This window comes from Rhinolophus ferrumequinum, chromosome 9, assembly GCF_004115265.2.
Source record: "Rhinolophus ferrumequinum isolate MPI-CBG mRhiFer1 chromosome 9, mRhiFer1_v1.p, whole genome shotgun sequence".
In the NCBI taxonomy this organism is placed as follows: domain Eukaryota; kingdom Metazoa; phylum Chordata; class Mammalia; order Chiroptera; family Rhinolophidae; genus Rhinolophus; species Rhinolophus ferrumequinum.
Window position 1 is genome coordinate 56168920 of NC_046292.1, and position 25857 is coordinate 56194776.

At 35.2% G+C, this 25857-nt stretch overlaps 1 protein-coding gene across 1 annotated transcript in view; it reads left to right on the forward strand.

The window, feature by feature from the left end:
* The window catches only part of MSH4 (mutS homolog 4), an 85715-nt gene that overhangs the window by 53264 nt on the left and 6594 nt on the right, over nt 1–25857 (forward strand). The window contains exons 9-17 of the mRNA XM_033115144.1: nt 2213–2287; nt 4551–4615; nt 5750–5919; nt 7660–7796; nt 8781–8884; nt 9979–10103; nt 11969–12169; nt 15192–15310; nt 16641–16769. Of these exons, the coding sequence (XP_032971035.1) occupies nt 2213–2287; nt 4551–4615; nt 5750–5919; nt 7660–7796; nt 8781–8884; nt 9979–10103; nt 11969–12169; nt 15192–15310; nt 16641–16769 (1125 nt within the window). The remainder of the gene's footprint in view (nt 1–2212; nt 2288–4550; nt 4616–5749; nt 5920–7659; nt 7797–8780; nt 8885–9978; nt 10104–11968; nt 12170–15191; nt 15311–16640; nt 16770–25857) is intronic.

Here is a 25857-nt window from a genome sequence, read left to right on the forward strand (position 1 = left end):
GGGGAGGGGCCCAGGTATGGAGTCTGTGTTCTTTGTCCGCCCGGATTGCGTGCCCGGACTGCGGGTTTTCGCCGCCGCCGCCACTGTGGCCGGGATTTCCTCCCCGCCGCCGGCCTGGATTCCGCCACCGGCCCGCGCATTTTCACTCCGCTCCCTTCCTTCCTTCCCCTGTTCGCCCAGTTAGCGCACCTTCAAGTAATCCTTAGCTTCAAGTAATCCACGAGTCTCTTAGCTGTTCTGTGTGATGAGCAAAGAGTTCTTTGATGGGTTATAGGTCCCGTTTGTAATAAGATCCGGAGGAGAACTCAGAAAGTGCGCCTGGCTGCCGCCATTCCTATGACGTCACTCTCGCAATTATTTTTAAACTTTTAAACTGCAATTACTTTTGCACCAACCTAATAATTTCAATGTAATCTAGTTTATGATTTTTCCTTTGTAGTTAGTGTTTGTTGTATCCTGTTAAGAAGTCTTTATCTACCCCAATGTCTCTATTGTACCCATGGCATTTTAATTTGTGGAGGTGACTGAGTGATGACATAAAGAGGCTAATACCATTAAAAGATTTTTATTACTTGCAATTCCTGAGAGGAGGGAGCATGCCACACAGGGTCACATGGGAAAGTACCAGGATTGGTCAGGAGTCAAAAGGAATGAGGGGAGAACATTGCAAAAGCCTTTATTATTAAGGCAGCAGGAAGTTGTTAGGTGGAAATGTCCCCTATGGGTAGGAAGCAAAACACAGATGTTGGTGTTTGTGGTTGGAGGGCTTGTAACATGTTTTCTGTGCACCCACAAAAGCCAGACCATGTGAGAGATGTAAACAACTTTAGCCATTAGTTTGGTCCTGTGATTAATAGATGCTAAGTCATTAATTATGAAATTTATAAAAACTAGTTAGAACACCCAAGGTACTAAAGGTATTCTTCTTTGTTATATTCCAGATGTTTTACTGTTTTAATTTTTATATTTAGATCTACAGTCTGCCTGGAATTGATTTTTGTATGTGGTGTGAGGAAGGGACCACGTTTCATTTTTTTTCTCTCTCATAATTGGCACCATTTATGGAAAAGACTGTCCTTTTCTCAAGTTCTGCAGTCAACCTTTGTAATAAATCAAGTACTCATGTAATTGGGTCTGTTTCTAGATTCTTTACTCTGTTCCATTGGTCTTTCTATCTATCCTTGTGCTGATACCACAGTTTCTTAGTTACTCTAACTTTATTATAAATTGACATTTGTTGGAGTTAGCCCTTCCACCTTGTTCTTGTACAAGAGCATCTTGGCTATTTTTGGAAGCTGTTCTCCTTTGGTAATAGTGATAGTTGTCTTCTGTTTGGTGAATTTTATTTATTTTGAAATTTTCCAGTTAGTTTCAAAGATCCATTGTAAGAGAGCATGAGATAACTTGTTTTAGGGCTAAAAACATTCATTTTGGTATTGCTTCTAAATTGACCCATATGGTCACAGAAGAGTTCAGGTATTGTATGTGCAATGGGGATAAAGGTCAGGAGGCTTCAAAAAAAAAAGTGCCATATCAATTACTATTATGTCTGAATAGTAATATCCTAACACTTCTTGTCAATATTGGTAAATTAGTCCATCTACAAGAACATCTTCATTTTCCCAGGTTTAGTAGCATTGCTCGGCTTAGAGACAGTACTACTATTTAATTGATAAAAAGTTTATTTATAAAATTTAGAATGCTGGTGTTGCTTTATTTTGAAAAAAATATATCATTAATTTGGACAACTGAAATTATGAAAATTGTTTTACTTGCACGAAGAGGATCTAATGCGGGACATTTGTGTTGTTATATAATTATCTGGGGGCTTTGGATTCAGCTTTTCAAATATCATCTATCCACAAATACCCTTTGTGCCTTTTCCTATTAACCCTAGTCTCTTAGTGCTGCTCAGGATTGAACTGTATCTCCTATTGCTACTGTGGGTTAAGGTGGACCCAAGAGGCTGAAACAGAAATGCAAGTTGCATATAATGAGGTGAACTCTTTTGATTGTCAGACTTTCAGGAGACTCGTGTGCTAGTCTTATTATGATGGGTCAGTAATTTCTAAACAATGTTTATAGACTGGCATCCTGGCTAGGTTGATACATAAAAATGTATGGGATATGTTAAGTGTAGAATGTTTAAGAGGAAAACCCATTTTTGTATTAAATATTTATGGTGTCCATATTTGGATTTTTATGTTAATAGGTTAATGCAGCTGAATCAAAGATAACAAATTTAATATACCTAAAACATACCTTGGAACTTGTGGATCCTTTAAAGGTAATTTATATGTGTGCATATTGTACAAAACAGGACTAGCATCAGTTTTTTAAAATTTTTTGTTTTGAAAAAAATTCAGACTTAGAGAAAGTTATAAGAATTGTATAATTCCCATATTCTCTCTCTTTACATGCACAGCACACACAGACATATTATTATCCTTACTATTATTCTTACTGAACCGTTTGAGACTTAAGTTGTAGTACCTAAATACCAAAGTGTATATCTCCTACGAACAAGGGTGTTCTCTTACATAACCACAATATCATAAAATTCATGCTACTTAGCATTGATACAATATTGTTAAATAATGTGTGGCCCATATTCATATTTTTCTTACTGTCCTAATAATATTCTTTATGGATTCCGCCCTCCCCCACCCCCCGATACAGGGTCTAGTCCAGCATGATGGATTGTATTCAATGTCATGTTTCTCTATACTTTTTTAAACTGAAAAGTATCTCAGCTTTTGTCTCTCATTGTATGGACATTTTGAAGAATAAGGGTCAGTGTTTTTTATAGGATATTCTTCAATTTGTGTGATCTCTTTCTCGTGGTTAAATTCAGCTTATGCATATTTGGCAGTAATATTCTATGAGCAATGTTGTATCTTTCTCATGATGTCGTTTTCTTATGCTTGGTGATACTAACTCTGATCAGGTTCCTCTCTTTAAAGTTGTAAGTAATCTATGGAGAAATGCTTTGAGATTGTAAGTATCATGTTTCTCATTAAACTTTCATTGATTTAGCGTTTATTGACAACTCTTACCTGAAGTAATTGTTACTCTGATAGTCACAAAATGGCAATTTTCTCATCAATTTTTAAATACTATCCTGTGCAAAACATTTTTAAAGTAAAATGCCAAAAAGAACTGCTTTCTAACAGAAAAAATAATGAAAAAATGGAATAAGTGATTTCAAAAGTAGTGTCATCTTTCTTAGAATGAAATAAGTATAGTAATAAATTCCCCCACAGCCAAATTGATGAAACACATTTCAAACTTTGATATGTCAAAGGCAAAGTAAAAGCCAAAGAAATTTAGGAAAAATTTGTAGCAAATTACCGACAAAAATGTTAATTTCTGTCATCATAAAACTCATGTAATCCCATAAGAAAATACTAGAATGCCAGTGGAAATATGGAAAATGACTCCGAAAAGTGGTACTGTTTGGTACCAGAAAAGTTTAATCTCACTATTTGTCAAAGAAATGAAAATTAATACCATGGTTTTTAATCTGTCAAAGAAACAAAGATTCTTTTTTCTTACTGGATGCAACTTCCTGCTAATGAGATAATGTGAGACAGGTAACTTCTTAGATCGCTGGTACAAATTGAGTACAAATTGTACATACTTCACAGGACAGTTTCGAAATATGTATCTTTTGATTCTATAATGCTACTTGTAGAAATCTGTCTGGAAGATCTATTAAGAAATGTTGACCAAGATTTATTCCCAGTGATGGGCATTGCAGCATTATTTATATTAGTGAGAAATTTTAAGTAGCATAGAACTCCAATAATTAGAAGGAGAGACTATCTTCTTTCCTCAGAGTGGAATACATATTTGGAATTATTTTAAGTTTTCTATAAAAAGTTTCTAATGCCCATGATATAGTATTAAGTGGGGGAGGAAAGGAATATGCAATGATATAAAATTTTTTATTTAAATAAGTGGCAGGAAATATACCATAATATTTAGAGTATTTATCTTTGAAAGGGTGGTAGAATTATGAGTAATTTAAATATGTTTTATGCTTTTATGAATTTTCTAGTTTTTACCAGTATGTAAATATTATTTTTTATTCATAAGCAAAAAATGTTTCCACCATTATCTCACAGCAAACTAAAAAATCAGTTTTTTTCTTCTCCTCTTTTCTGTTTATTTGAACAGCGACCATTTATAGTTTCCATTCAGCAAATTAAAATCCCTACTTTTACCATGTGAGACTGGAGAAATTGCTCTATTTTTGAATATACAAAGCAGTTTTTTAGTTTAATGTAAATTTAACCCAAATTTTGGAATTATATATAGAGTACTCCAAATATACAATGATATCTCTGTAAGTACCTCTAATAAGTAGTTGGATGTTAACAATTAGTTGGAAGACAAGAAAAATAAGTCATAATAGTGAAGCTGTGGAGGTCGCTTATTAGCCCTGAAGCACTCTGCAAGCTGTAAAGTATTAAACAAATGTAAAATGCTATGTTTGAATAATGTCATAACTTATTATCCTTAACTGTCTTTATTTTATTCTTTACTAGATTGCTCTGAAGAACTGTAACACACCTTTGTTAAGAGCTTACTATGGTTGCTTGGAAGATAAGAGGTCTTTGTCACTCAACTGTTAATAAACTATCAGATTTTTCCTTACTTTCTGATTCTAATTCTCTTACAGTCCTAATTCTGTAGAACAGTTACTTGAGCTTTGGTTAATAGAACCTTTAAACTATTCATAAAAATTTTAACTACACGTTTCATCTTATAAATAACAATGAATAGTGTTGAGTATTTGTCTTAGTGGACAATTCAAAAAGCATTAAAAATTGAAGTCATATACAATTTTAATATTTTTTTTAGCCATTCTCTATGGAAAGACTTGCAAATATTTTTTTTTAAAAAACCATTTCTGTCTTTTGTTATATCATGAAGGACCTAGTGTAACCAAAAGCAAACAAACAAACAAACAGTAGACATGAATACTGAATAAGATGTAAACAGTTTTTAGCATCATGGTTCTTGACCAAAAAGACTTGTGATACTTAAGAGCTGTCATTTCATTGATTCATGATTTACATCTTTTGTGAAGCCACAAATTGAGTTTAATAATAAAACTGAATTAATTACAAATAAAATACAGAACAAATTAAAGCAAAAGATTAGGAAAACAGGTATTACCAGACTTCTGGTTTACATGATCACTGCACTTAATCACTGCTACACTGTCTCACAATACTCGCAGATGTTTAGTCTCCCTTGCCTCAATTGAATGCAAGGACCATAGAGGTCTAACAATTAAGTTTGCGAACTCATCCTAGAAAAAGTGCTACATAATTCATTACTGAATATCACTACAGTCACCTTTAAAGTATTCCCTTTGGGAAGCTATGCACCGAGGCCAGTGCCTAATCCACCCTTCAAAGCAATTTTGGAACTCTTCTGGAATGGCCATTAATATAAGATCCAATCTTATTTTACTATAAGACCGAGTCTAATATAATATAATACCCGGTCTTGTATTAATTTTTGCTCCAAAAGATACATTAGAGCTGATGGTCTGGCTAGGTCTTATTTTCGGGGAAACAAGGTAGTTCTAACTTATGTAAATTTAAATCTATATGTATTGCTTAATTGTTTATTTTCAACAATAATTTAAGAAAAGATTGTATTTGCTATCATTAACTGTGACTCAAATTATAAATTAAAATAACTATTTGACTTTGTCTATAATGCTCTTGTTTAGGTTTGGAATCATACTTGAAAAGATTAAAACAGTAATTAATGATGATGCAAGATATATGAAAGGATGCCTGAACATGAGGACTCAGAAGTGTTATGCAGTGAGGTGTAACATAAATGAATTTCTTGACATAGCTAGAAGGACATATACAGAGATTGTAGATGACATAGCAGGTAATTTAATTATGTGAGCATATTTTTCTGTGTTTTTAGAAATAAAACAAACTTTTTAAAGACATGCTGTGCTTTTTTGCTGGTAATAACCTGCCATGCACATTTTTAATTTATTTTTTGTTATCAAAACAAATAAAGTTAACACATTCTCATTTAAGAAAACTTTTAAAAAATAAACATCTCAAAGTGTTAAGATATGCCTATTTTTTTCCTCCAAAGTTAAATATAGAGTTACTTTCATACAACACTGTGTATAAACCACATAAAAATGCAGGCTGTCAGTACTAAAGCATTTCAGTGAATGGAGAGATACCATTTTTTCTAGAAGAGATAACATTTGAACCAGTATAGTAATTAATTTAACAAATAGTTATTGAGCTCCTAGGAAATGTAGACACTGTTTTGGGTCTGGGAATATGTAGTGAAGAAGACAAAGTGCTTGTCCTCATGGAGCTTTCGTTCTAGTTAGGGAGACAAACAACAAAGAAAATAGATACACGCATGTGTGTGTGTGTGTATCAGTATTGATACGAGTATATTACATAATTTTGCATGGCTATACAACATGAAGAAAAATACAGCAGGTTAGAGGGTTCTGAGAGAGATGGGGTGTGGAGGCAGAGAGAATGGAATGTTTTTAGTACACAGAATAGCCTAGAAAGGAATTCCACTCACTGGCAGTGGTACAAACTGAAGCACAAAGGCACCTGGAAGGGATGGTGAGGATATTTGTTAGGATCGAATAGGGTATTCTCTTATAGAACTAGTAAGAGAGAAGATCAGAAATGTAGACTGACGACCAGAATTTAGTCTTTGAAGGCTAAGAGTTTGGATTTCCCCCCAACGAGAATGAAGAGACAGTGACATATTTTTGCTCTGTGGAGTGACATTGATCAATACGATATGTTGAATGAATTTGAGGGGAGCAATGGAGACAGGGAGACCATTTTAAACTATTACAAATTAACAAAGCATTATTTAGGATGAGAAGTATGTAAGAGGAGAGAAATGCAAAGGTTGAAGGAAAATTGGATGAGTTAATAATTGAGTAGGTGTGACCATGGTAAAGGGAAATATAGCTATTGGTTCCAGTGGAGATTTCTCACCTGAGAATGGTGGTACCACTGAGAAAAGCAAGAAAATTGTTGGAGGAACTGTTTTAGAATAAAGATGTTAGTTTTCTCAAGTAGTGTTCAAAGCATTAATTGTCATCATGTTAAAAATATAAATTTAGAACTCTGATGAGTTTGAAGTTGATAGGGAGATTTGGATTTTTTAGGAATTTTATTTGATGAATCACCAATTTCCTTTTTGGAGTATTTTGTTTTGTAAACTATGTTTTATAGAGGGAACTTCTTACTGTGAATTAATAATTGCAATAATGTTTGTGTCTATTCCTTTTCAAAAACGTAGAATGAATAACAAATCAAAAACTAGTATTCCTAATACAGAGTATAAAATAGTTTTGGTTTCATTTTTTATTTTAATTTTTACAATTTGTTTTACTTTCAAAATACCTATCACAATGACTGTCTCTGCTCTACGTTTTTTTTCTTAGAAGAATACTTAACCACATATTTTAGACGTTAAAAATCTTTAGAGTTTAAAAGTATGACAAGACCTTCCTATTTATATATAAAATAAGAAGAAATAATCATGGGATATTTTTAAACAGAAAAAGTAATTTTCTAATTAAAATTTCTTTGTCTTGTTTTTGTTTTTCTTGTTTCTGGTCATTAGGAATGATATCACAGCTTGCAGAAAAATACAGTCTTCCTTTAAGGACAAGTTTTAGCTCTGCTCGAGGATTTTTCATCCAGATGACTATAGATTGTACAGCCCTCCCCAATGATCAGCTTCCTTCAGAGTTTATTAAGGTACATGCTAGAGTATGGTTAGGAAATTATCGTTTCTAATTTTATAGGATTACAGTTACGTATCTTCAGGTGCTCCTTGAGTTTTACATGCCAAATTTTTGAATATTCTGTATATTGTGTCTCCTACCTATCCACCTAGAAGCTTTTTTTTTTTTCCCAAGAGAAATACCAAACACGTGCTTCCCACAATTCTGGGAGCATCGTGTGAGTAAAAAAGGAAAGTGAAGAAACACAGTCCAAAAGGTTTTTTTTGTTTTTTTTATCAAAGAAATTTGGAAAAGACAGTAACATCTCATTTTCGGTAGTTTTCCAACGCATACTTACCTATTAAAGGTTTAAAAGTCCTGAAGTTGAGAAATCTACTTAACTTTTTTTTATCCAATATTGCCAAACTTTTGGACCAGGGAAATATTTTTTCCTATATGCATATTAACTCCTCCACAATATGCCAGTTTGGGAAAGTCCAACCCACTTTAATCATGGTTTCTCTGCTCCCAGGGGGTTCCTTTTGACAAAAACAAACCATTCAAATTTCAGGGTTTTAAAATATATGATGCATCCCCAAGTAATGTAGGATGGATGAAATAAAGAGTGGGTTGAGACTTAGTAATAGGGTTAGAGAATGAGTGAAGTTCAGATATGAGGCAAGGGCTAAAACCTGTCAGAGATGGAGTGAGGATTACTGATCTGTATCCTGCATATATTACTTGGTAATAAGGTGTAATGTTTTAGCATTTCTATACGGTTGTTTTAAGACCTGTAAAAATACTCATGTTAGATGGACTAAGTTAAAAACTCCTGTTTTAGCTTTCGAAGTGATCTTTGTTTTCTCATTCACAAACATTATTTGGGACTTTTTCTGTGAAACTATATATGAAAAATTGAAGTGATTAATCCAAATACCTATATTGTTTAAAATCTGTTATGTTTTATTTCATAGGAGTGTACATGTATCTTGACATTTGTTCTTTAATTTCCTAGCAGATTTCTAAAGTGAAAAATTCTTATAGCTTTACATCAACAGATTTAATTAAAATGAATGAAAGATGCCAAGAGTCTTTGAGAGAAATCTATCACATGACCTACATGTAAGAGCATTTGAAGTTTTTGAATGTTGAATTAAATTGGTTTAATTTGAGACACTATAATACATTTCATTAATTGACTTTTCTGTCTGATTACAGAAAATTGTAAAATTATGAATGTTAGCAAAGAAAGAACATTTCCTGGATGAACAGTTAAAACTTTTAAAGTCTGCCATTGTGATTGGGATCAGTGAACCTCACAGAAGATATAGGGCAAATCTTAATTGCAAAATAACCCCATTACCACTGATACTTCTGTAGTATCCATTCCACCATAATGCAGAATTTGGTATAATATGGGCTTATTTTGGGCTTCATTCAGTTTACTCTTTTCCTATGCTATGCAAGCCCTCAGCTTCTCCTGCCATAGTGTGTGGCAGCATCATAGTAGTGCCAGTCTCTTGCTATTCTTAAAAGAGTAGCAATACAACTAGAAATAAGAAATAGAACATTCAGAATTGGTGAGCTGAGATGAAAAAGAAAAATGTTGGACTTTCAAAACAATTGAAAGAGCATAGACCACAGAGATTATAAGACAGTAAATTCTGGCAACATATTCCTTGTAAGGGAAAAACTTTTATATTGTTACAATGATGATAACTGCCACCAAAAGCTTAAATAATTATGTTGTTATAGTGTGGGTGTGGGTGTGAGAGAGAGACAGAGAGATAAAAGAGAGAGTATATGGGTGAGAGAGAAAATACATGATAGCTTTTGTGTCGAATTTAACATATGCAAAAATAAAATTATTAGCAGATGGGATCTCTTGAAGTATAGTGAGGGCTTTAACATATAAAATATTTTTATTAATAAAAATTATTTCATTGCTATTTAATAAAAGCAGCCATTTTAAAACATGGTACTAACACAGCAGAAGATGGATTCTTTGCTGCTAAGTAGCTGTGACTTTGAGTATGAATACGCATCAGTTTCGTCATCTCTACAATGAGGCATAGAACGATAGACTTCACCTGTAGTGTACAACTCAAATGTGAATGTTATTTTACCTCAGGCAATGAATTTAATACTGTTTTACAATTACATTGTCTGTCCCTGTTTAAAAAGCATTACTTGTCTTACCAAACATGTGCTTTCAGGATAGTGTGCAAACTGCTTAGTGAAATTTATGAACATATTCATTGTTTATATAAACTGTCTGACACGGTGTCAATGCTGGATATGCTACTGTCGTTCGCTCATGCCTGCACTCTTTCTGACTATGGTAAGTGAGTTTCTTTGGGATATATATATTGCATAGTGAAATTTGTATTCTGTTCAAGCAATGTTATATAACCAGTATGAATGTTTTACATTTTTTACCTGAAATATAGTCTCCTGCCTATCGTTCTAGACTAACACTCAAAATAAAGTGAAATTGTCCCTGAAATTTTTTTTAAAAGTCAGAAAATTATTTACTGAGAAATTGACAAATCAGAAAGTAGAAACTGCAAGAAATTTTAAAGTTTTCCAAAATAAAAAAGACTGCAGAGCTGTCTCCTTGGTGAAAATGACAATGATGCAAATTTATAAAGTTCCAATCTGAAAACCCATTAGAAGCAGTGTGACTAATACTAATAGACACGAGAGAAATGAATCCCCAAAATGAGCATTTTCTAAACTAGCTCCTTAGATGTGAGCATCCCAAGATCAGGAATTATATCATTTATTTTTTGTATCTCAACTGTACAGGCCTTGAATATAAATGTTAAGTAATTTTCTAATGTTAAATGGATACTTCAAATTTGCCCCTTATAATTTCTTATTCAACTTATCAGTAATAACCATACTTTAGTATGCAAATTTCAGAACTAGTATGTGATAATTAAGGTTGAATAATTGTGGACTTAATAACATTAAACTTTCTAGTTAAAACCAGCAGTAATGTTTCCAAAATATTATGTTAATTTAGTTTTATAATGGGAAATAAATATAAAGATTTTTTCATATTTCGTATTTTCTCATTTCTTATGGAAATGTCAACTTTTTCTATTGGTGTTTTATAGGTACAAACTTTCCAATCTTTTGCATTTCCTTTGGGAGTCAAAAACTTTGCTTAGGGTCCAGCTAATTTTAACAGTTTTCTTAACTATTAAGTATTTGATGTTGTTCCATTTAAATTTGAGAGGGACCATCCTGAGACTCCCAACCTACAAATAATGAATTTTTGATGTTAAAAAGGATTTTAAAATAATTAAAAATTTATTTTCTAGCCAATTTTACTTTTATAACAAATGCTTTCAAGTTTATCAATGTGTTTCGTCTAGGGCAGGGGTGTCCAAACTTTTTTCAACGTTTTTTACCAAGGGCCATATGCGGTAAAATACACAAACAGCCGGGCCGCTCACTCGAGGTGGAGTACGTATCGCCTCACCTGGTTTATTGAAGTAACTAAATATATTTTTGGAATTTGCTGCGGGCCAATAAAAAATGGATCGTTGGCCCGCAGGCCACAGTTTGGACACCCCTGATCTAGAGGAATGCAGCATTTTAGTTTTTACTTGTCCTCCCACCCTCTTCCTTCTCCCTTCACTTTAAGAAGTATCCTAAAGTGCTGGTCATCATTTATTTCTATAAATTAACAATATAATTTTTGTCTGTTTTCTCTATTCTCTGAGATTTCATTTTAGACAAAAGTTCTATAAGGATTTGGACATAAAATTATTTTTATATTTGATTTTCTATATTCATACCTCATTTGAACAACTAAGTATGCTAAATTTGAAATAATGCTTAAGGTGGGGATTAAGTAATGTGCAATTTTGTGGTATCTGTAATTGATTGTTATTTTAAAACTATTCTTCTTATTCTATACAAATCTGAAAATGTTATGAACTGTTTTGTAGCCTAAGACTACAGGGAACTAAATCCTAGACGTTCCCTGGAAGTGAATAAAAGTGATGGTATTTAGAGTGTGCCAATTATAATATAGAAGTATTTAGGCAGGGATAAGGGACGAAATAATACCTTAATATTGTTCAAAATTGTTCCTAGTAAAATCACTAAGGTATACATAGTATGTACACACCACAAAAATCTTTAAATATAAATATATTAACCTTTCAAAACCATTCTGTTTTTTCCCTTTAGTTCGGCCAGAGTTTACTGATACTTTAGCAATCAAACAGGGATGGCATCCCATTCTTGAAAAAATATCTGTGGAAAAACCTGTTGCCAACAATACCTATATCACAGAAGGGAGTAATTTTTTGATCATAACTGGACCTAATATGAGTGGGAAATCCACATATTTAAAACAGATTGCACTTTGTCAGATTATGGCCCAGATTGGTAAGTTATGGCTTACTTAGTAGTTACCAATTCTGCTCCCCATTTGAAATGTTGTGTGCCTGATCTTTTAGATCCAGGTTAATTAAGAACCGTTTGGAGTAGATTTTCTTACCTAAAAGTATAGTAGTGTATATACTTTTCGTACTAGATTCTTAGTAGTGTCTAGTATGCAGATCATAACTTTTACGATTTGCTATTTATTTAGCTCCTTCTGATTTTGATCTGATTGTATGAAAAATTTTGTAGAATATAGCAGAATTAGAGACTTCCTTCCTATCATTATTAATGTTGTATCAATTATTACTAAACTGAATTATCTAATTATCAAAAGCAAATTTGGTTGTGAGAAAATGTGAAATAAGTAGGATAAGCTGCTTCCTTTAATAACCCATACTAAGATTTTTCTAAAATTATAACATTGGGTGGATAAACATTTCCCTTACTTAATTTAAGGGGTACCAATAACTTGCCCAGCAATTGATAGATTACACACATACGCATATTAAATGGCTGTCAATGGTCCAACATTGTCACATATTTCTTAGTGTAGAGGCACAACTTACCTCTTGTCTCTGAAAACTAGGTTTCTTTGAGGACTATATGAATCAGAGATGAGATGATTGGTCCTAATGCAGTAGTTGTTAACCAGAGATGATTTTGGTTCCCCCTTCCCCCTGGAATTTGGCCATAGGTGAAGACATTTTTGGTAGTCCCACTGCGGGGAGGGTAAAGTCCCCTCAGAGGGGGATGCTCTAAACATCCTACAATGCACAGGATGCTCCCCTCCTCCCGCCCCCACACAAACACAAGAAGGATTTATCCAGCCCAAGATGTTAGTAAGTGCTGTGGTTGAGAAATCCTGGTGTGATGTAATGATTGTAAGGGGAATACAGCAGTAACGATATTGGCACTGAGAAAGGAAAACAGAGTGAATGAATGGTAAATAGTTTATTGAGTTTATAGTTTTACTAAACAATTAAAAGAAAGAGCATCTTAGTGAACTTCCCTTTCCTTATAAGTACAGATTCACATGTGACATACGCGTAATCCTGCTTCTGTTTGAATAGTTATAAGGCGCTCTGTCCTTTAAAAAACAGGCTATCCAATTTTTGGATAGCACAAATTGTTTGAGCATTCATTATACAGAATTGAAATTTGACTTTCTATAACTTCTGCTCATTAGTCCTAATTGTTATTTTCTATACATCACAGAATGACCTAGTCTCTCGTAATAGCCCTTCAAATATTTGAAGAAAATTATTCTACTTCTCTTGTCACTGTTCATCTTAAACCTCTCTCTATAATATCTCATATGATCTGATCATAAAGGGAACAGTAGGACTTGAAAGGCATGGAAGTCAAGAACATAGGCTTTGGAACTAGGCTTAGTTTGTCTAATTACTAGCTATGCGATCTTAGGCAAATTATTTAACCTCCTTTGTTTTCCTATCAATAAGTGAAAATTACAGTAGTACCTACTTCGAAGAATAGTTGCAAAGATTAAGTGAGATAACATGTACAAAATAATACGGAGAAAGAAGGAGACTTTTCAGGTATTGGTAAGAACATTTTCTAAAGCACAGAAGCAAAAAAATAGTATGGTATTCCCAAGGAACTACAAGGAGTCCAGAGACTTTGCAGTTCCTTTGCTTTGTAGAACAAAGAGTGACTGGGAGTGCTGGCAGGGCATAGAACTGGAGAGATGGGCAGCAGTCACATCATGAAAGGCCTTAGTCACTTAACGAAGGAGATTGAACTTCATCCAGAAATCTGTAGGGAGCTATTGAAATTTAAGCAAGAGAATAGCATGATTGGATTTGACTTTTAGATATAGATCACTCTGTTGATGTATGGCTAGATAAGAACCAGACCAGAAGCAAAACACCAACCAGGAGGCTTTTGTAATAATTTAGATAAAAAATGTTGAGAGCCTTTTTGGTGGTTACGAGACAGGAAAAAATATAAACATACATCATATATGCTATATTCTTTACTTAGTATTTTTACATTTATTTTCCCATTTAATTCTTCTGCTAATCCTGTAAATTATATTAAAGAAATCTGCTCTCTAAGGTGGAATCATTATAATTACTATTACTATAGTATTACTCTTATTTTTATTAGTGTAGTCCTAACTTTTGCTTTCTTTTCCTGTTAGTCCTTATTCCTCGCAAGGAGATCCTATTCTTCATCCTTACCTTTATTTTAAACCCTGAAATAATTTGGCTTTGTTTCTTTACTCTCATTATTTCACCATTTGTCTATATAGAGTTCTGTATACTTGCTACTTTCCCATTCAACTATTTGTATATTTTTATTTTCTTATGATTTCAGAATGTCTTTTATATGCCATTCTATATAGAGGTAGTTGTATTAATCAGATAGATTTGTTTTCAAAAGATGAATATTTTAGGTTAGTTAGCCTGATAACTTCTCAGGCAGAAAGAGTCTTATGGATGAAAATTCACATTTTTTAATTAAATGTCTTGCTTTCATTTGATTGTTATTTCTGTACATTTCTATTAACAGCTTTTTCTAATATATTTTTCTATAGTGATTTTTATCAACTTTAGCTTCATAAGCATTTCTCTCAAATTTTCAAACTTTAAATGTTATTTATTATCTATATTATTAAAAAACTTTTTAAAACATGAACTAATCTTTAGTTTTTTTTCTGGTTAAAGTATTATTAAAATTTTTATCAAGTTTATAACAAATCTTTCTAATGTACTTGAGCATATACTATCTTATTTGAACTTTCAAATAACTTTGTACAACAGGTAGGGCATGTATTCCATTTCATATATGAGAAAGATGAGACTGGGAGAATTGAAGTGCTGTCCAAGGTGATCCAATAAATGACATAGCTGGGGCCATGTCTTCTAGCTCCATATCCAGTGATCTTTCTACCACATAATCGTTAGATAGGCTAGTAAATAATCTGAGTCGGTGGAAAGTGCAAAACATTACTACTTATATTTTATAAAAGCATTTCAGTTTACTTTGATCTTATATTTTACAGGATCATATGTTCCAGCAGAATATTCTTCATTTAGAATTGCTGAACAGATTTTTACAAGAATCAGCACTGATGATGATATTGAAACAAATTCATCAACATTTATGAAAGAAATGAAAGAGGTGCCCAAACTAAACTTTTCTTATGTTAAAAACATATTAAATTCTCCCACTAGTGGTCAATGATCATGTAAGAAAGTATTCTTAGACTAAAGCATGCAGATGTGCTTATACTCCTCTGCAAGAGCCAGAGGGCAGTCAAAGACAGGTTCCTATTTTCTGTCTTATGTGGAAATGGAAGCAAATGTTTCATTGAAAAATACAGTTTTAAAGAAAAAGCTAGTGTTATTGAATGATAAAAACATGCTTTCATGTTTTTGTATGGGATATATGAAGGACTTGTCAGAAAAAGACCTGTTCAGGACCATTTTGTATAGTATCTATTGTTCCTGTTAAGCTTGGTTTTAAAATAAAAGATTACTGTTAGAGGCTTTTAAAAATCATCCTATTCTGTGCTGTTACAGAATTTTCACTTCCTGTAACAAAGTATGTATCATCACCTATTTCTTATCTGAGCAAATGTCAGGTAGGCTTGAATGGCTAAAGGGATTCAGTATAGCTCTTGGCCTATCGTTAGTAGGTAGGAATTATTGGATCACTATACAATTGGCCAATTTTCTGTGGATAGAGGGAGAACAAAGTTATCATTTGCCCATAGTATATGACATTTTTTAATTATATAATGTGTATTGAATATCTATGGAAGAATATAGCAATATACTAGGTGCTTGAGTAATGTTTTTAAATAGTCTTTGCTCTCAAGAAGCTTCGTCCCATAGGAAGGTAAAATAACCATGGAAGTTACTATCGTGTCATGACATAATAAAGGTAGAATTCTATTTTTTGAGAAAGAGGTTAATAGTCTTCAGTGGAGAAGTGCATATCTGTTAATTAAATTCTTGGTCTTTGTTGGGAGTGGATTTAAGTTTATTTGTTTAATCAGGAATCAATGGACTTGGATGTTATTTCCTATTTTTTTCTTTCCATCGCTATTGGATAAAGAGAAGTTAAAATAAATATGAGGGATAGTTTTGAGTATTTTATGACAACAATTTATTAGTCATTTCTGGAGAAGAAAATTACTGTCTTTATGTTTTATTTAAACATTAATTCATTGCTTTGTTTCACTGTATTGAAAGCATCAATATTTTAGATAACGGTTATTTACTCTTTTGTGCTTATGTCTATTTTATGCACACATCAGCTATTCTATTGGAATTATGTCATGAGATTTTTAGAAAGGTAAGTAATGTGGTAGTTTCTGCTCAGCTGGATTTCTCTATAAAAATATATTTCAAATAAACTAATAAAGAGACTAGATTTTTTTCTCATTTTTCTATGATAGTGACAGCTGTTTGGTTATAATGAAAAATATTAAAATTATATTTTTCAGATAGCATATATTCTTCATAATGCTAATGACAAGTCACTTATATTAATTGATGAACTTGGCAGAGGTACTAATACAGAAGAAGGCATTGGCATTTGTTATGCTGTTTGTGAATATCTGCTGAGCTTAAAGGTATTCTCTATTTATTTTAAGCATATTAATTTCGAATCTTTTATATTTATCATGATTGGATTTCCCAGGCATCTACAAATAGCTCTTTAAACAATTTTAGGTAATAAAAACATACACTATCATTTATATTTTTGGTACTTCATTTCTGTTGAAAGTAGGAATGGTTAATATGGTAGTCATGATATAGACAAGGAAAGGAGGAAATCAAAAAATACAAATAATATTGAAACTAGTCAGTTGGCTTTAATTTAACCAAATCAAATAGCAAAACATGAAAACATTTCCATAATAGCCTTCATGTATAGTGACAGTGATTGGGATGTCACAGAATGAAATGAAACTAGGCATCTGAAGTCACTTTATGGAAAGTCTATTTTACTTACCTAAGATTTCATTCCTTTAAGGAAAACTTTTTTTTCACAAATAAATGTTGTAAAACAATGATTTTTGCTGTATTATTAATTTGTGAAATATCTTTTAGCTCATCAGGCAAAATATATACAGATATGAAAAAGTCAAATAAAAATATTTTTCCATATTTAGAGTACTTTAAAATACCCCTAAGATGAGATTAGTTACCTTAAATGAGAGTCCATAATGATTCATTATATAGAATGAGCAAAATCTTATTTTATACTTAAAGAAAGGTATCTGATGAATCAAAGGTAACATTAATGGATAACATTATTACAAAAACATTAGTTTTTGTAACTCTGAGTCTGTATCAGTTGATCAGAATTTCTCATATAAAATGCATGTATTACAGGATTGAAAGCTAATTAGTATCTGTAATGGCTAATTTTATGTTAACTAGGCTATGGAGTATCCAGACATTTGGTCAAATAATATTCTGGGTGTATCTGTGAGGGTGTTTCTCGAGGAGGTTAATATTTGAATTGGTAGAATGGGTATAGCAGATTGCCCTCCCTCTTGTGGGTGGGCCCTATTCAATCAGTGAGTGGGGCCCAGTGAAGGCCTGAGTAGGCCTGGGAGTAAGAGGACACTCCTCCTTCCTGCCTGCCTTTTATCTGGGACATTAGTTCTTTCCTGCCTTCAGACTCAAACTGAAATATTAGCTCTTTCTGGGCCTTGAGCCTGCCAGCATATGGACCGGAACCACACCATTGGCTCTCCTGGTTCTCAGGCCGCTGGATTTAGACTGGAGTTGCACCATCAACTCTCCTGGGTCTCTATCTCGCTGACTGCAGAGCTGGGGAGTTGTTAGTCCCCATAATCACGTGAGCCAATTCCTTATAATAAATATCTCTCTCTCTCTCTCTCTCTCTCTCTCTCTCTCTCTCTCTCTCTCTCTCTCCCTCTCTCCCTCTACACACACACACACACACACACACACACACTATTAATTCTATTTCTCAGATTTCCCAAAAATCTAATACAGATTTTGGTTTTGAGAATGGTTCTAGAGGAACAGATATTTAAGGATGAGTGTTTTGTATTTGTTCTAGGGTTTTTGGAATTGATTGTCTAATATGATTAGATAAGATACTAATGGCTATTTCCAGTAGTAAAGAAAGTACTGGTAGTCCATAGAATGACCTGGAAATAGAAATATGCAAAATATCACCATTGGATACTTTTAATCACCACTTCTAAGGAGGTGGGTGACTGTATATATGGTACTTTCAAACATTTTGGCAAACTAATGAATATAATGAGATTGGTTGGTTTCTGCTAATATTGCTGGACAAGGTGATGAAAGAGAAGGAGGAGCTCAGGAACTCAACTGCCTGCATAAATCCCTGCATAAATGACTTGAAATCATCTATGTGTGCCCTGAAGGAGACTCATACCTCCTATAATTGAAACTCAAAGCCAGAATCTCATCCTGTGACTGGCTGAATTACAATGCACTTGAACTCTCAGTCACATGCTAGCAATTCTTTTATTAAAGTGAAAGTATTGATTAGGAAGAAATAGGAACCTGAGGGTTGGAATGGGGTCATGTGGGAAAACCCTAATGAAGCTGGGAACATTGAGCCTCTAAATTCTGATGAGTCTTCTTTGCCAGTGGAAGCGGCCTCTCTACCCTCAGTGGGAGTGGCTTCTCCACCCCATCTGAGTGGGTTAGCTCTGCATTGCCTGAGGAAACTGTAATGGCCTCCCTGATGCAGTTGCCCTGTAAGACCATGCTGATTTTTCTCAGTATCTACAGTTTGCAAACCTTGCTTCTAGGCTTGTAATGAGACTTCAGCCCCAGCAGGCCCCTAGGATGAGTTACAAAGTATGGCCCATGAGGAGGTACACTACATTTCCAAAAATCGACTTGAGTTTTCTAATTTATACAGATAGAAGTCTGGGAAACTGGATATTAAGGAAATGGGATAATGATAGAAGAAACATGAAGTTAGATCAGACCAAATTTATTGATATGGACTTGCTAAGCAGAGATTTTGCGTTTAATGTTGCAGCTTGAGATGTTTGGTTGGCTGGCTGAAATGTGAACTAAAGGCCATAGTGAGTGAGTTGGAAGTGTTGGACCTGCATTGGTTTAATGTAGAGGAAAGGACTCAAAGGCTTAAAAAGATTGAATGTTATTGTGGATTTGTCATTTAAGATCTACCCACGTGCTCTGGATTGGTCCAGAAGACATGCCTTTCACCATGACTGTGAGACATAAATTCATGAGGCGAGCCCCAACATCCTTGAAGAGCTCTGTGATTGCTGTTCTCCGTAGGCCAGACCTTGCAGTGGAAACTGCAGTCACTAATTGGGAAACCTAAATACAATGGATCTTGGATCTTGGGTGGCAGGAACCAGTTGGTGGCACTCAACCATCAAAAGTAAGGTGGGCGTGGTTACCAAAACAGACAGCAATCATAACAGCAATCAGAATAATCTTAACTAGGGCCTACCTGTGGCTTTAACTCATTGATCATGGTGTCTTTAGAAATGAAATAGACAGGAAGCTTATTGAATTTTCACTTGATCTGCATAAGCGCAACAGTTTTGGGTCAAGTGAATAAAAGTCTAGCCTGAATCATAAAAACAGAGTCACAGCCCCTCAACCAATTTCTAGACTTGAGTTTACAGTTACAGACTTAGAACTTCTTAAATGAAGAGGATGTCAGGTCCCTTGTACCAGGGTAACTGTGTATTGGGATAAAGGAAATAATCAGGAATTTCAAGGACCGGCTCTGAACTGACCCTAATTCCAGGAGACCCAAAACATCACTGTGGTCCACCAGTTAGTTCAGAGTATGGGTTTATGGAAGTCAGGTGATCAATGGAGTTTTGGCTAGGTCTGTCTCACAGTGAACCCAATAGGTTCCCAGCCTATCCTGTGGTTATTTCTCCAGTTCTAGAATGCATAATTGGGATGAGTCAACTCAACAGCTGGCAGAATCCCCACTTTGGTTCCTGACCTGTGGAATGAGGACTATTATGATAGGAAAGACCAAATGGAAGCCACTTGAACTGCTTCTACCCAGGAAGATAGTAAACCAGAAGCAATACCGCGCTCCTGGAGGGATTGCAGAGATTAATGTCATCCATCATCAAGGACTTGAAAGACTCCGGAGTGGTGATTCCCACCATATCCCATTCAACTCACCTATTTGGCCTGTGCAGAAAACAGATGGATCTTGGAGAACGACAATGAATCAGCGTAACCTTAACCAGGTGGTGACTTCAATTGCAGCTGCTGTACCAGATGAAGTTTCAATCCTTGAGCAAAGTAACACATCCTGGTATGCAGCTAATTGATCTGGCCAATGCTTTTTTCTCTATACTTGTCATTAAAGACCACCAGAAGCAGTTTGCTTTTGGCTGGCAGTGTCAACAGTATGCCTCCAACTTCCAGAGTATATCAGCTCTCTAATTCTATGGCATAATTTGGTTTGTAAGGCACTCGATCAGTTTACCTTCCACAAGATACCGCTCTGGTTCATTATGTTGATAATATTATGGTGATTAAATCTAGTAAGCAAGAAGTAGCACTACTATATACTTATTAGTAAGATACTTTTTGTCAGATGGGGGTAATAAACCTGACAAAAGTACAGGGGCCTGTGCCTCAGTGAAATTTCTAGGAATCCAGTGTTGTGAGGTGTGTGGAGATACCCAAATGTGGAAGTGAAGCATAAGTTGTTACATTTTGCCCCTCCTACAACCAAAAAAAGGTAAAATGCATAGAAGGCCTCTAGATTTCAGAGGCAGCATAGTCCTCATTTGGATGTGTTACTATGGCCCATTCACCAAGTGATCTGAAAACTGCTAGTCTTGAATGGAGCCCAGAACAAGAGAAGGTTCCACAACAGATTCAGCCATGCAAGCTGCTCTGCTACCTGGGCCACATGATCAAGCAGATCCAACAGTGTCAGTGGCAGCTAGAGATGCTGTTTGGAACCTTGCGCAGGCCCCGGTAGGTGAATTAGAGCACAGGGAATGAGGATTTCAGAGTAAAGCCCTGCCATCCTCTGTGGATAACCTCTCCTTTTGAGGAACAGGTCTTGGCCTGCTACTGTGCCTTTGTAAAGACTGAACTACCAAGTTATCATGCAACCTGAGCTGCCCATCATGAACTAGGTGTTCTCTGACCTGCCAGCCATAGAGTTGGGTTTGTGCAGCAGCACTCCATCAAGTGGAAGTGGTATATACATGATCAGGCATGAGCAGGCCCTGAAGGTACAAGTAGGTTGCATGAAGAAATGGCCCAAATGTTCATGGTCCCCACTCCTGTTACACTGCTTTCTCAGCCTGCACCTGTGGCCTCATGGAGAGTCCCCTATGATCAGTTGACAGAGGAAGAGAAAACTTGCCTGGTTTACAGATGGTTTTGCACAATATTCAGATGCCACTGGCAAGTAGACAGTGGCAGAACTGCAGCTCCTTTCTGAGACATCTCTGAAGGAGAGTGGTGAAGGAAAGTTGTCCGAGTGGGCAGAACTTCAAGCAGTGTACCTGGTTGTTTGGAACAAGAAATGGCCAGATGTGTGATTATATACTGGTTTATGGGGTGATGGCCATGGTCAGGCTCAGATGGGACTTGGAAGGAATGATTGGAAAATTGGTGACAAAGAAATTTGGGAAAGAAGTGTGTGGATAAATCTGAATAGGCAAAAAAATGTGAAGACGTTTGTGTTCCATATGAATACTCAACCAAAGCGTGGCTTCAGCAGAGAAGGGTTTTAGAATCAAGTGGATAAGATGAGCTGCTCTGTGGATATCAGTCAGCCTCTTTCCCCAGCCATCCCTGCCATAGCTCAATGGACTCATGAACAAAGTGGCCGTGGAGGCATGGATGGAGGTTATATATGGGCTCAGCAACATAGATTTCTATTCACCATAGCTAGTTTGGCTACAGCGACCGCTAAGCCAAACCGCAGTCTGCCAGCAGCAGAGAACAACACTGAGCCTCTGATATGGAACCATTCCCCAGGGTGATCAGCCAGCTGCCTGGTGGCAAGTTGATTATATTGGACCACTTCCATCATGAATGAGGCATTGATTTGTTCTTATTGGACTAGATATATACTCTGGATACAGATTTGCCGTCCTTGCACGTACCGCTTCTACCAAAGATACTACCTGGGAACTTAATATTAGGTCGATGCAAAGGTAATTGTGGTTTAAAAAGTTAAAAATAATTGCAAAAACTGCAATTACTTTTGCACCAACCTAATAGAATGCTTTGTCTACCATTGTGGTATTCCAATAGAATTGCTCTGATTCAAGGAATTCACAGCAACTGAAAATTCCATGGTCTGGGGCTCATGGAATTCACCAGTCTGATCAGTGATCATGTTCCCCACCATCCTGAGGCAGCTGGCTTGATAGAATAGTGGAATGGGATTTTGAAGACTCAGTTACAGTGCCAGCTAGGTGGCAATATCTTGCAGGGCTGCAGCAAGGTTCTCCAGAAACCTTAGTATGCTCTGAGTCAGTATCCAATATATGGTGCTCTTTCTGCCCTAGCCAGGAATTGTAGGCCTAGGAATCAAGAAGTGGAAATGGGAGTAGCACCACTCACTATTACCCCTAGAGACCCACTAGCAAAATTTTTGCTTCCTATTCTTGTGACTTGATGCTCTGCTGGCCTAGAGATCTTAGTTCAAAAGGGAGAAATGTCTCCACCAAGAGACACAAGAATGATTCCTTTCAAGTGGAAGTTAATAGTACCTCCTGGCCACTTTGGGTTTCTCCTCCCACTGAATTAACAGGTAAGAAGGAGAGTTACGGTGGCTGTGGTGATTGATGCTGGTATGGGGAAATTGCACTGCTACTGCGCAGTGGAGGTGAGGAGGATGTCTGGAATACAGGCGATTCCGTAGGTATCTCTTAGTATTTCCATGCCTTGTGATCATTGTAAATTATCTGCAGTAACCCAATCCAGGCATAACTACTAACGGCTCAGAACTTTCAGTAATGAAATTTTGGGCGACCCCACTAAGTAAAGAACCATGACCAGTTGACATGCTTGCTGAAGTCAAAGGGAATATGAAATGGATAGTGGAAGAAGAAAGTTACAAATACCAACTATGACCATGTGACCAGTTACAGACGCAGATTGTAATTGTCATGAGTAATGATGTGTGTGTGTGTGTATCTTTGTTTTCTTCCCTGTCTCATTTCCTTATCATGTAATATAGCATGCATTGACTTTATATTATAGTTTAAGTATTGTTAGTTTTATATGATAGTATTAAAGTTGCAGGATATCAAGGAAAAGAGTAAACATCACTCAAGGACTTTACATCCTCTTCTGGGAAAGGGACTAGTACTTTGTTGGTTGTGTATAGGATAGCTGTATCATGTCAGGCACAATTATGACCTTGTTGTGTTTATTTTGGAGATTAAGTATAGTTTTAAGAGTGCCATTAAGTATAGTTTTAATGGGTGCCAAATTGACAAGGGTTGAACTTGTGATGGTTAATCTTTTTCACACTAAGAAGGGATTAGTACTATTTCCTTACTATCATCAATTATACAGATGTTGTTCAAATTTTAATTTAGTAATTTTTTAAATAATTTTTTGTTTGAATCAGATCTAGACAAGACTCGCACATTGTGATTGGTTAATACGACTTTTAAGTATCCTTTAATCAAAAGATTTCCCCCTCTGCTTCTCTCTCTCTCTTTTTAAAAATTTATTTTTCAATTACAGCTGACAGACAATATTATTGCGATGGTTAATTTTATGTGTCAACTTGACTGGACCATGGGGTTCCCAGACATTTGGTCAAACATTATTCTGGGTATATCTGTGAGGATGTTTCTGGATGAGATTAGTATTTGAATTGGTAGAGTGAGTAAAGCAGATTGCCCTCCTTAATGTGGGTGGGCCCCACTCAATCAATTTTGAGTGCCAATTGAAGGCCTGAAAAGAACAAAAAGGCTGACCTCCTGGAGTTAAGAGAGAATTACTCCTGCCTATGTTCCTTTGAACCGGGAATTGGTTCTTTCCTGCAGTCAGACTTGAACTGAAACGTCAGCTCTTTCTGGGTCTTGAGCCTGCCAGCGTTTAGACAGGGACTACACCATTAGCTCTCCTGGGTCTCTAGCTTGCTCACTGTAGATCTTGGAATTTGTGAACCTCCATGATTGCATGAGCCAATTCTTTGAAATCAATCAATAAATCAATAACTCTATATCTATATCTTTATGAGTATACTTATACATGTATACACATATATAATAGGATATTATATTCATGGGAGAACCCTGACTAATACAGTATCCATTTCTGTGGTATTCTGTAATAAATAGCTGAGAATCATGCTTTTAATAATACTTTTGAATAGCTGTCTTAATTTGCATTGCTATAATACAGTGCCACAGACTGGATTCTAAACAACAGAAATTTACAATTCTGAAAGCTGGAAGTTCGAGATCAGGGTTCCATTGTGGTTGAGTTCAGGTGAGGATCCTCTTCCAGGTTGCAGTCTGCTGATTTCTCATTGTGTCCTCACAAAACAGAGAGGGCAAAAGAGCTCTCTGGAGTCTCTTTTACAAGAGCGCCAATCCCATTCATGAAGGCTCCATCCTCATTACCTAATCACCTCCCAAAGGTCTCACCTCCTAATACCATGGGGGTTATTATTTCAACATTTGAACTTGGGGTGGGGGTGAATGTTATGGACCAACATTCAGTCCATAACAATATCCTTTTCTACTATAAATAAGTTAATAAAAATATAGTTATTGCTACTTACTTTTAAGGACCTTAAAGTTAGTTATTTTTCTAACCTAGTATCTTTAGTGCCTAGCACAAATCCTTGCAATATATAGGCCCGGAATAATTATTTGTTATATTGAATTAAGCTGAAATAGAGTTTACAGCTTACCATAATAGATTGGTTTGATATATAAATGTTGAAGACATTATTTGCATTATTTTATTGTGAACATGGTCCTTAGCTTCTAAACAGTCTATTAGGTTTCTAAATAATTTCTTGTTGCTGTATAAATTTGGTTTGTTTGATACTCCTTTTTAATTTGTTGAGTAGTTGGTTGAAATTTTTCATTTTTCTGTCATACACAAAACTATTCTTTCCCTTGCCAACCCCCCTTCAATAGTTGATAGTTGTTTGCCAATCAAATATATTCTTTTTATGGTCTTACTATTTTAATTTTTTACTAATCACCTATTTAGTTTCTTACTGGTAATATCTTAAAACATAACCAATCATTCAAATTTCTATCTGCTCTGGTAACTCTGGGCTGGAAACCAGGTGCCAGTCATAAGTCACTTGAACACCTTCATCAAAATCACCTAAAGGACAGAGGGAAAATACAGTTTCCTGGCACCTACGTTATGGCTACCGATTGAGAATTTGTGGGGGACAAGCATCAAGAATTTGCATCTTTAACAAGCTCCCCAGCAGATTATTAAAGTTTGAGAATCATTGTCCTAAGCAATTTTCAATCTTTTTTTCCCTGTAAGTACCTAATCCAAATGCAGTGCAAATTTAAAACCTTTGCAAATTCAGATACCTAAGACAATCCATTGATTCCATTTTTCAAAAACTACTTATGTGGAGGGAAACTACTTTTAAAGTAGTTTTTTAAAAGTTGAGGGAAACGTTATGACTTTGTGGATTACTTCTTTAATAAACGATTATCTCAGTTA